Below are 12122 nucleotides of genomic sequence, written 5' to 3' on the forward strand. Positions count from 1 at the left end.
GGGCCAGGGGGCCTGGCTGCCCCGTGCCCTGCGGCCGCCTCGTCCCGTGTGGTCTGCGTGCCGCTTCCTGCCGTGAGACCCCCTCAGGCTCCTTAGAAAGGCTGCAGCAGGGCGTGATGGGGGGAGAAGACACGTTTATCCCCGTGTGTGGGTTATTGTAACCGCTGGGCAAGCTCCGTTAAAGTGTCTTCCGTTTGTATTTCAGTCACTTCTCACCGGGGTAAGTCGGCTGTGGAAAGGGCAGCGAGGTAGTCCCGGTGATGCGGTTGTGCAGACAGGTTGCATTTGTAACGTTGTTAACTTGGAAAGGCGCAAAGAATTGGCATTCATTTCCTAGCAGGGCATGGTACAGCTAACCAGTCTTTTGTAACCTTATACACCGGTGTGTGTTTTTATTACCCGTGAGGGAGGACGATGGCTTGGGAACCGTGAAATCTGGATTTCATTCCCAGCTCAGTCACTTTGTGCAGTCTCCTGAGAAAATTGCCTGTTCTCTGTGTCTGTTCCCTTTTGTGAGTGCGGAGAGTAGTACTGATGTACCCTCAGGTGTGTTAGGAAGCTACATGGAGAGTTATTGTATTGCAGGGATTTCTCAGTCGAAACTGGGGTACTATTCAGCCAGGCTGCACACATGTGCCTTTGATGAAAAGAATCCCAAAGAGACTTCGTGCTGAGAGCCGAGAAATCTTTGTGTGGAGAGTGCAAAAGACTGCCTGCTCGGGTCAAGTTTGTTTGTACCTGCAGGTGTAATGGAATGCAGTAAAGTGTACTTTTAGAAGTTGACTAATAGAGGAAGCTGGTGGTTTTGCCTTCACAAGTCTTAATTTGGTTAGGCATGGCAAAACAGTGCCAACACCTGTGTGAGTGTACCACCCCCACGAGGGCAGATGTGGTCCCAGTGGTCACACAGAATGAGACAGGTTCTCTGGTGTCTGGTTTTCTTCACTAGAGTAAAGGTTACATGCTATACTTGAGAATTATCCCATGCAAACATAACACAACACCACACCCCCACCCCCATCTGCTCAGTTCTTCAGTTTGGTGTCTGAATAATATGCTTTGGAAGTTTTTTCTTAGTTGTTTGTAAACAAATAACTTACTTTGTTGAACTTGTTAATAAATAGTGGTTTACATTTAAAAAGCAACATGGTGGTGGTGAGAGACAACACACACACCAGAAATGTCAGGCCACAGCTGAAGACAAAGACCTCTCTTTTCAGGGACTTAAATAGCACCTTTGTAGAAAGGGTATTTTTATCACTTCAGTTTTCCAGATAACTGAAAACACTTTAACTGTACAATGTTGACTCATAAACTACTTACAGGCCACAGTTCTTTTTGCCTTTTAGGCTAAGAAAGCAACAGGAATTATGTACGCATGCTTTATCTGTAGCCGATGTCAAAGGAGAAGGTACGATGTGTGGGCCTACAAAGTGGATCAGTTCTTCAAAGAGAATTAAATTAGTTGCTGTTTTGAAGCTGTGTAATGAGGAAGGAGGAAGTCTTATCTGGCCTCTAATAGACATTATAATAAACATCTTTGTGGTTGGCATTATTTGGCAGCATATGTAGAAGGAAAAGTCTGAAAACAGCATGGAATCTAAACTCCTTACCTATTAGCAGGAGTAGATCCTTTTAGGGAAGTGACCAGACAGTCTGCAAAAAGTTTGTTTAGATACTGTGTGAATTGTTTTGTTTCCCAGATAAATTGGCATTCGAACCTGCTGGGTTCCTGGCCTGCCCTCTGAATGCTGAAGAAAAACCTGGCTCTGCTCACACCAAAAAGTTACTATGCTGGGTGTACCTTCTGATCCACTGCCAGACAGAATTCAGCAGAGGAGAAAGGATGTATTAATGTCATGTTCTTTTATTGACAGATTGAAAACCTAGAATGGCAGGAGAACAGAAACCGTCCTGCAATCTTCTAGAGCAGTTTATTTTGCTAGCCAAAGGTACAAGTGGCTCAGCTCTGACTGCTCTTATAAATCAAGTGCTGGAGGCTCCTGGTGTTTATGTCTTCGGAGAGCTACTGGAGCTAACAAATGTGCAAGAGGTAAGCGATGAGTTTCTACCCTAATGCCCCTTCTGCACTCTCAGTATAAGGGATCCCCAGAAGTTTCCACAGACAGCCTGTGCATGAAATTTCTGTGCCCCGATGGGCCTGGTGCGACTTAACCTTGGTTCTGAGATGTTTGTGTATGAGAGATCGATGTTGCTTTTGCCTGTATATGTTAGATGTTAAAAAATACCTGTATAAAGCTTTGCTACCCTGATGTGATTGCTAATACAGCAAAAACCTGGCAGCAGCCCAGTAACAATTTTAAGAAGGCACCTAGTCAGCCAACAACGAAATAATCCCTTTCTACTCCTCAATTGTCCTGGAAAGCATAACTTCAGTGCTCTCCAAAAGTCTTCATGAACAGATGTCCAGTGTATCAGGCCTGGGTGGTAACCAAATCCAAACCATTTCAAACCAAGGTGGAAAGTAAGTTCCAGAGCTTTTCCTGAGAAAGCCTTGCCAGCACTCCCCTCTACTACAAAGAGGGAATCTACGTTGAGTGTCTCTGCAGCTGGGTAATGTGGCGTACAGCAAGTTTGGCTTTCCAAATGGGCTCTTAGATATGCCAAAAAATGCCTCTATTCAGCATCAAATCACAAGTATGGGGTTTTTTTCCTGGATCTGCATGCAGCAAATGGTATTACAAAAACCCCACTCAATAAAAATCACTGCTTGGTGCTGCCGTTATTCCTGCCAAGTGTTTGCATGTGAGAGGAGTGTTATTACTTTCAAATGCACTCAACTTAAAATGTTCTAGCTTTGAAGTTTTTCTGGCTCTGCAGGTAAGCTGTCTTAGCTTTCCCAGTAATAGCAAGGATGCTTAACCAACCAACACCATTGCCTGCTCGCTTGTCACATGATGAGAAGAGCTAGCCCTGTAGGATGTCAGCTGAAATTAAGAGTCGCCTTTTTCTTTTACTTCCTAAGGTGCTGCACAAAGCAGTTGACAGTCCAAACTGTAGTTAAGTTCTAATGCATAGAAATGGCTAGATCATCTTGACTCTGAAACTGCCAAACGTTGCTGCTGCTCACAAGGCCTTAGAAAGGGTCCAGCTCTTTAAGATCGGGACATAATTGCTTTTCTGGGTACTGCTTGTCCGTCGTAGACTTAAAGCATTCTCTGGAGAAGTTGCCTATCAGCATTGTGTCGGCTGTTAACCATGTTACATGGGATTTCTTTTGTTTTCTTCCCATCCAGCTTGCTGAAGGGTCTAATGCTGCTTATTTCCAGTTGCTGAACTTGTTTGCGTACGGAACATATCCAGACTATGTAGGTAAGAGACTGCCATCTGTTTGCAGAGTAGGAGACTGGATTGCCCTTTAGGATTGCCAGAGGCAGTTCTTTGCTTTCTGTGGTACCTGGTGTAGTGTGGCGGGGTGAAAATGTCCAAGAACAAAATTTGCTTGGGAGGAGAGTTGTTCATAGGGGGTCTCTGGGTCACATGCGCTTTTTTAATTGCTAAAATGTGGAGGAAGGGCTAGAGGTGATGGTCTTTTACTGGTTTGGATTGGACTGCAGCACTGGTTTGCATTGGCCTGTAGCAGTATTCACAGGCCACTTACCTCTGCAGAGTGCAATTTCAGACATCTGTTTTGAAATTTAGATGACACCGCTTATGGAAGCTGCAGAAAACTTAGACAAAATTGTTCTGCATTATTTATAAAAACCTGTATGGTTTATGGGATAACGTTTTATTCTGTGAGGGCATTGCTGAAACAAAATGAAGCATTTCTTAGTTGGAATACAAATCGAAATAATGACTTTTATACAGCTTCAGAATGACTATGTGTGAATCATCTTAGTATCTGTTGGGATGTGCTTTTATCTCTGGTGCTTAGGCGCTTCCATTCTGATACAATTTAATGCTTCATTTGTGGGTAGCAGCCTAATCCAGACCATTACAGAGTATGACAAATAATTCTGTCATAGTGCTGGCTATCACTGTGGTGGATGAGCTATCTAGTTCCTGTAAGGAGAAGTGACATCTGTAAATGCAAGGACTGGAAATTCCAGTGGCTGTGGAGCAACACGAGCCTCATGAATTTTGTGACTGATTAGAGGATGTGTTTGCTGTGCATGGGTCTTGTGTCCCAGCATGTGACAGTGCAGTTCATTCTTCCTTTTCTAGTGAAGAAAGAGGAGTGAAAAGTAGTCAAAATGTAGAGAGCATTGAATGAGGTGGGATGGATGGGAGAGCTTGAGTGGCCCTGAAACGCTAATTTCCATTAGAGCAGATATTTTAAAGAGTTTCTTTGCTTTGGAAAGCTGCCAGTTTCCATTCTGGTTTTAAATATTCATGAGGCACATGAATATAATGCAATGCCAGTGAGGCCATGTAAGTATCTAGATTAATAATTTCTCCTCTCTTCCTCAGCCTGGTACTTTACACTTTCAACCCTAAATTCTGCAGCTCTCCAGAGAAATAAAACCAGCTGTATTTACAACCAGATCGGCAAAGGGGGAAGATTTTATTCTGTCAGCTCGTTAATGAAATAAAAATGACTTGGTGGTAGAAACAAAGCACTGACCAACTGTTTTGGCAGGACACCACTTGTGTAGATGTGAATTATGTTCTAATTCCAAAACCAGAATTATTAAATAAGCAGAGAAGAGTGGAATTGCCAACTTTGTTTTTTAACTTTTCCCCTCTCTCTCTGGGTTCAGCCTTTCAGGGTTTAGTGTGGTGTAGCTAGCCTGAAGTTCTGTAGCCTGGATTATGTGATTCTTGAAGGAAAGTCCTGAATCTTGTCTTTTTAACATTAACAGCAAACAGAGATAACCTGCCTGAATTAACAGCGACTCAGAAAAACAAGCTGAAACACTTGACAATTGTAAGCCTGGCTTCCAGAATGAAGGTAAAGTACACTGTGTATGATAGCAGTCATCTGTTTGTTTGGTTTTGTTTTTGAAAATGACATCCAATTCCATAGCATTGAAGTTGTATCAGGTTTCATGAGTACTCTCAAAAATTCCTGCAGCTAGGAAAGTACCTGTAACGTACAGCATTCTCTCGGGGTGCGTTTGGGTCATTAACTTAGTGGACTTTGATGGATGAGATGTGGGTGTGTCTGAACTGCCATGCAAATTGGTCAGTAAGAGCTGTGACACTTTGTATGGCTTCTTTCACTGCTGGAGATGTGGAATCATTCTTAAAACAGGTAACTTCTTGTTCTAAGCAACACTCTTCTGTAATCCCATTACCTTTCTTCTTTCAGAACATGCTATGCCAAAGCTTCAGGAATTACCAGAGTTGTGTCAGAATATTATGTAGCCTAGTGGCAGGCATTTGTTCTGCCACAGTCAGTCACTGCTGTACTTGCAGGTTAAAGTGTAGGATACAATAAACATTTGGGTCTTGACCTGCTGTGACTTAGCTGTTCATTTTGGCTCTAGAGCTGTTAACTTATTCTTGGACTTGCTGTTTTTAGTGCATTCCCTATTCTGTGTTGCTGAAGGACCTGGATATGAGGAATCTGAGGGAGTTGGAAGATCTGATTATTGAAGCAGTTTATACAGATATTATCCAGGGGAAGTTGGATCAACGAAATCAGGTGCTAGAAGTGGATTTTTGTATCGGCAGAGACATTCAGAAGAAGGACATCAGTAACATTGTCAAAACACTCCAGGAATGGTGAGGCAGTCTCTCCACCTTCTTTGCTCCTTGTATGTAGCTTGTCTTGTCTTTTTCTTATTCCTCAAAGTTTCAAGTGCTGGCTCAATTTCAGCATGTTCCATTAATCAGGAATATTATGCTGTAAGGAAGCACTTGAAGGAGGAGTCTGGGCAAGTTTTTGAAGATCCCATCTAGGGTTCAATTTGTGTTATATATCAAGCCAAACTACACTGGGTCATGAGATTCTGCTCTCGCTTGTAGCTTTTACATGGCAGAACCCTAGTGAGGAGTCAAGGGTCTTCTCAAACAGACATGCCAAACTGGACTCATGGTCTTATGGTAGGAGATACTCCCCTTTCTGCTGTTACACTTGATAACAAAACCAGAACTGTCCATTACTTTTCAGCCTTTTTCACTGTGATGAGAACCTCATGGGCAAATTCTAGGGAATCACAGTTCTTTGGAGGGGATGTCTCTTTGAGTTTGAAGTTTCATATGCCTTTGTTTGCCATCTCTTTGTTCCTGCAAATGCAGGCTGCATGCAACCGTACTGGGACTGTGGTACTATCTTTTTGTACCTTTGCCAGGAAGCTGCTTCTCATCTTTTTGTGGGATTCCCTTCCTGTGGCAGGTTCTGAGCTGACTGGGAATTGCATCCTAGTTGCTATGGTAATGGGTGCATGAAAAGTAATTAAACTGCTGTGCAAATATGCTGTCCTGAGGTGGGGGCAGGCTTTTTGCTTCTCTACTCCAACTCCCTGAATCCCATCTCAGTGGGAGGGCTCTGGCAGCTTCCAGGACCTTACAGCATTGTTTGGAAGGTAACAATGAACCCACTGCCAATTCCCTTTTGTCCTCTCCAGTTACAAGTTTTGTGTTGGAGGAGTGCTCTTGTCTTTTGAACACTTAACAGGCAGGGGTATTCTCTCAATCTGACTTTTTTGTTTAATTTTAAAATTTTACTTACTTTTGAGAAATGTGTTGCATCCCTGTTTAAGCAGTAATACCTTTTGAAAAGGAAGTTGAAATTGCATTGAACCTGCACATGCTTTTTGGGCAGGTAAGAGGAATATGGACTCTTTAAAGAATGCTGTGAAATACATTGAATAAATAGCAAAGCTTTCTCCTGCCAGCTTTTTGGAACTTTAAGCAGGAAGTTAATAATCTCCTAAACTTTTAGGCAAGCTTGACTTTTAAGGTTGCTGATTGAGCTGCTCCAGAGAGAACTTGTAAACACTGTTTGACATTGTTTGTGTCTTGCAGGTGTGATGGTTGTGAAGCAGTTCTTTTAGGAATTGAGCAGCAAGTACTTAGAGCCAACCAATACAAAGAGAACCATCACCGAACTCAGCAGCAGGTAGAGATGGAGGTGAGTACAGAGTCACTTCAGATTGCTCTATGCTTTTTGATAAATGTTTGCTTACTGAAGAAAATAATCTGGTAACACCTGGTTAATGGTCGTGGCTTCCCTGATAGTAGGCTAGCAATCATGCAAATCAGATGCGCTGGTTTGGGGTAGGAAGAAAACACATCTGCTTCCATGTGCTAGTAACACTGCAAACATCAAATTTGCCCACTCCGAGCAGGTTGGAATTTTTCTTTATGAAAATACGCTAGGTGGGCGCACTAGCTATAGTTTCCGGAGTTGACTTGTTAGGAAAAGTGTGCTTTTAACACACAGCTTGGATGCAATTCTGTTCCTTTTGTGCAAGGCAGGAAGGAAGGAAAAAGCAGTTCACTTTGTTTTAAACCTGAAAGTGTAATTAGCAAAAGTCTCTCGAGTCTCATTGCTTTTGCAAAAAGTGCCTCAGCAGCTTCCTTTGGGGTTTTTCTCTTGGGGTCGAGCCGAGCACCCAGACAGGGCTCTCTGACACGCTGTCTCCAGCAGTGTGACCTGGGAGCACTCCTGCCTCTGTTGCATGTGCAGCCAGGCGGCAGATGGCAGCACGGGCACGCGATTTTAGCCCCTGACGATGTGTATTCACTTACGAGAACAAATCTTGGCTAATACAGCTGTAAAGGTGAAAATGGTCCTCCTGAGACACTTGCTCAGGGTTTATTTCTTGCAGAGCGCTGCATCCCTGCAGGTTTATGTTTGCCTTCTGAAGCAACATATGCTTGGCGGCTTGATTGGCATCTACAGTGCATTTGGTTTGCCAGATGCCTTTGGCCTGGAGTTGGCACACCTGACTCCCAAACTCATTCTCGCCTGTGGGATTTTTCTTAAGGCTTGCTTATTGTATTTCTGGTGAGCCCTACAGGGTTCCAGGGGACAGAGTACGGTGCCTGGTGCTGTATCTCTCCTTTTCAGCCAGAGTAGCAGAAACACTACTGCTGCCTCGCATGAAACCAATTTCTGTTCCTGCTTCTAGCAAATAACTGTGGCTCAGACAGCCGGCTAGGCCAAATGGCATTTTCCCTTGTCAAGCGCTGTCCTAAGTGTAAGTTTGTTTCTTTCACAGTCTCCTTTGTCCTTCCTGCTTCTGGCCAGCATAATGGTAGGGTGGCTGTCTTCTGCACCAAGGCAGTAGTAGGTCCCTCCCGCCAGCCAGCTAGAAAGGTGGTACAATATTGTGCCATTGTCTCTTCGGGGGGAAAAAAGTAATCTCTAATTATTCTGTATTGGACCCAGACTGGAAATATTAACAACTGGCTGTAAGTGAGGATGAAACATTACCCTTAATAAATGCAAGTGCAGAGCACGTTTCTGGCGGGAGAGTTTATTTTATAATCTCCGCTCTACACTGCAGGGGTTTTCAATATGTTTATGGACAGAGTTTCTACTGCAAGGGGAGGAAGGAGCAGGTGCTGATTCACTGTCTCTTCTTGGCCAGGTCACAAACATAAAGAAAACATTAAAAGCTACAGCTTCGTCGTCGGCACAGGAGATGGAACAGCAGCTGGTAGAGCGAGAGTGCCCTCCACACACAGAACAAAGGCAGCCCACAAAGAAGATGTCCAAAGTCAAAGGGCTAGTCTCCAGCCGTCACTAGAACATACCATCTAAATGTCATTCAGCTAGGAATGACAACAGGAGGAGCAAAAAAGGGCCTGCGTCTCCTTTTTCAGTGGGTTCTGGGCCAGTCCCTTCGAGGCTGGCAAATAAAAGCCCTGTTTGAATACAGCAACCAGTTAGCAGCACCTGGCTAAGTTACACTGTGCAGCCCCTATTAATTTCCAGGAGGTCCCTGTTCTGGTCCTGTAAAGAGGGACTTCTAAAGAGAGGGACTAACCAAAAGGAGCAGGAGGGAAAAAAAAAATATCTGTGGACAATTTTGCTCCCTCCCAGCCAGTCTTATTGCTGCTTAACCTTGAGGAAGCTGCTGTACTAAATCAGATCTTGGGAGAACTTCTGTAGCAAGTGTCTGAATCCCAGGGTTGAAGTGTGGCTACCAAAGCCAGGCTGGGAGTGAGGAAGCCATCAACACAGATCTTTTCATTCCCAAAGGGAGCACAGAAAGGTTTCTAGGCCAGGAACTGCTTTGCATGGAAGTCTTCAGCCTTTCTGCTACCCCTGTCTATTTTAAACTGGGGTGAAATTCACACTACCTCTCTCTATGAAGATGAGATCCAGTGCTGGGCTGTTTACTTAACTGTCTGTTTACTGCCCTTACTAAGCCCTTTAATCTCTCACAGATTTAAAGCACTGTTATGCATCTCTGAGGCATCAATACAATAAGGAGGAAGCAGGCTGCTCTTTTAAGCCTTCCTTCTTGCAGGTGGTTAGGGGCATACTAGAAACTGTTCCTTCTGAATGTGATGTGACCTCCCAGAGCTGTTTGTGAGTTGTTTCCCCCACTGATACCTTCAAAGGGTAATGCATTTGCTCTTCCTTGGATGCTAGCGACAGAGGTCTGCATGGGAGAAGAGCCCATTTAGCATTGTGGCAGGCTGGTGGCCCAGGACCCACTGGCAGGGGTCGCAGCAGCATCCCCTTGCTGAAGCAATGGACTTGACTAGTCTTTCTGAATTTTGAACACTTTCAGGTTGTATTTTCCTCCCTTTTTTGTACATTGTTGTGATTCTAAAGCATTTCAGCCTTTGTGTTGTGGGGTTTTTTTTATTTGTTACAGACTAACTTCAGGTGATTTGCACCTAGTTCGGCAAGGTGTGGGTTTTTTTTTTAAGGGGGAGGATGGGGTTGGCATTGAAACAACAATTCACAAAAAAGCACATTTTAGAAAAAAAAATTAAAAATGCTGATTTAATGTCAGAGTCTGGAGTCTTAGCTTTGAGGCCGCTTTAGGCTTGTAGTCCAACAGCACTTGTTCACTTGAGCATTTACGTGATTCCTGGTGTCCTGAGAAGGTCTGACTAATTTCCCTGATGCATCCGGGAGGCAGGGAAGTGCTCTTCCCATTTTGTCAGTAGTTCATCTTTGTCCAAATTTGTTCAGAAGGATCTGCAGCAAAGCCAATACCTGAGCCCAATGTCCTGAGCCTAAACACCTGCAATGCCTGATTGTGGAAGATTTGTAGTTGTGCTCTGTCTTGGGCTAGTCGATTCCTTCCTCTGGGTCTAGCAGAGTACCGCTTTGTAGTTTGGCCACTGTATTTCACTCCATGCTGTAAAGAGAAGGGCTTTCTGCGAGCAGGCAGGGGAGCTGTTCAAACAGAGGACTGTGACAATGCTCCAGTCCTGCAGCCAGCTGTCACCTGCGCTTACTTCTGCAATGCACGTGCCTTCCTCTTATTGCTATCAGAATTCTTTGCCATCTGCGTGTTTTCAGTCCTCAGTCACGGGACTTGTAGACTTGTGAAAGTAAATTCCTCTCCTTTTCTTCTCCTGCAGTGCAGGCACACGGTGTTTAATCTTGAGAGGTGGATCTACATACCTCCCATCCAGCTGCCTCTGGGTCAAGTCCCTTAGTTTCTGATTCTTTGCCAGCTTTCTTTCCCCCCTAGAAATGCTAGCCAAAAAATTCCCAGTGAAGGATGTTAAGTGAATAAGCCCAGAGCATGAAGCCTTCCCTGTATCTCAAAGGAACTGTTTCCCAAACCGTGGCAGTACTAGTTTCTGTGCTAGCTTCTCCCACTGTTCAGCTGACAGCTTCTCAGGAGGTGTAGGTGGACTTTGTGTACCCAAGTATAACAGATCCGTGTGATGGAGATGGACTGAGTCTGTTTCTGGCTTCCTGCGTGCGCAGCTGCATTGTACTGGTCATCCAGTTCCTCACTAGATTTGACTAGTGAGGAGAGGTTCTGTGGTCCTCACTAGCTGTTTTCTTTCCTTCCCATTTTTAATATCAGTCCCACAAAAAGGCAGGAGGAATACAAATGCCTTTGGAAATCACTTTAACTCCTCAGCAAGCCGCAGTCTGCTGGGGAAATAGATGTGAATTTGGCATCCTTGGTGTTTATTCCCAGTCAGTTACAGGAGTCACATTAGTTTGCTGAAGCTTCTTCAGTGTGGTGGAAGTTTTTGAGTTTGTTCTTATGTTTTTGCAGTTCTCAAAGCCTGGCTGGGGGTGAGGATCTTATTTATCCTTCGGTATATGTTGCCTTTGATCAGCAAAGAAACAAGGGAGGAAATAGCGCTTTGAATAAAGAGCTGTCCCTTGCTTGACGGCAAGAGAGGACAGAGAAGGGAATGGGGTATTGGAGGGAACTGAGCTGTTTGCATGTTTGGCTTTCCTGGTGTGCCAGCGATACGCTTGGTGCTGCAAAAGGAGGGGGGTGTCTTTGCAATGAGCCCAGTCTGAGATGAGTCATTAACGAATGACATGCACAGAGTACCTGGGGGAGGCAAACAGCTCTGCAGCAGCTGGTTAATGAATCTGGCTTGAAGTAAAGAGTTAGAAGCTATTCCAGGAATGAAGCAGAAGGCGTAGTTGTTAACAGGGAAGGATGCAGGAGGTGCTATGAGAAGGACAACGGATAAAGACTGCATTGGCTCCCTGTGACTGCAGGGCAGGCAGCAACTCGGAGCAGGGTTGTGTGAATCAGGGGCTGATGGGGGCTGAATTGCTGACAGTTTTGACTGAGGAGTGCCTGGGGAGCTTAATTGTGCAACGGGGACAAGAGGGAGATGGAAGCAAAGGTGGATTTGATGCAAACTCCCATGTGTTGCATGTGCCTGCTGGAGGCAGCTAACACAGCACTGCTGGACACTGCTCCCTGACGTGGCGAGAGCATCCTGCCCTACTTCATTTTATGGCAGCAATGGGCTGCTCCAGCTGCAGCTCACTTTAAGATTGCAGCAGGACAGAGTTTGAGCCATTGAGCTTCTGTTTGCCTCTTCCACCCGCAGGGAGACAAAGTAGATGGAGCTGCCTTCCCTCTGCTCTTCAGGGCTTTATTGTCTAGCTTCGCATTCTGCAGCTCCACTTGTACTAGTGCTTGTTTAATATGGAATTGAGCACTGAGCTGGAAAATGGAAGAGAGGATCTCGGCTGATTGCAGTGCTGGTAGACTGCCCTAGCCCTAAAGCTGTGCCTTGTGCTAACAAAT

The 12122-nt window shown here is 44.7% G+C and overlaps 1 protein-coding gene across 8 annotated transcripts in view; it reads left to right on the top strand.

Moving 5' to 3' along the window:
• The first annotated feature begins 24 nt into the window (after positions 1-24).
• Positions 25-12122, top strand: part of COPS7B (COP9 signalosome subunit 7B) — an 18521-nt gene continuing 6423 nt past the window's right edge. For 7 of the 8 annotated variants that reach the window (XM_035889969.1, XM_035889970.1, XM_035889973.1 and 4 more), the window contains exons 1-6: positions 25-220; positions 1878-2053; positions 3258-3333; positions 4827-4915; positions 5489-5691; positions 6937-7042. In XM_035889969.1, coding sequence (XP_035745862.1) covers positions 1892-2053; positions 3258-3333; positions 4827-4915; positions 5489-5691; positions 6937-7042 — 636 coding nt within the window. In that variant the 5' untranslated portion in view covers positions 25-220; positions 1878-1891. Of the gene's footprint in view, positions 221-1877; positions 2054-3257; positions 3334-4826; positions 4916-5488; positions 5692-6936; positions 7043-8507; positions 12117-12122 lie in introns of those variants that run through there. The other variant, XM_009634372.2, reaches the window with a different exon arrangement.

The sequence above is a fragment of the Egretta garzetta genome, unplaced genomic scaffold, assembly GCF_000687185.1.
Source record: "Egretta garzetta isolate BGI_Z169 unplaced genomic scaffold, ASM68718v1 scaffold172, whole genome shotgun sequence".
Classification (NCBI taxonomy): domain Eukaryota; kingdom Metazoa; phylum Chordata; class Aves; order Pelecaniformes; family Ardeidae; genus Egretta; species Egretta garzetta.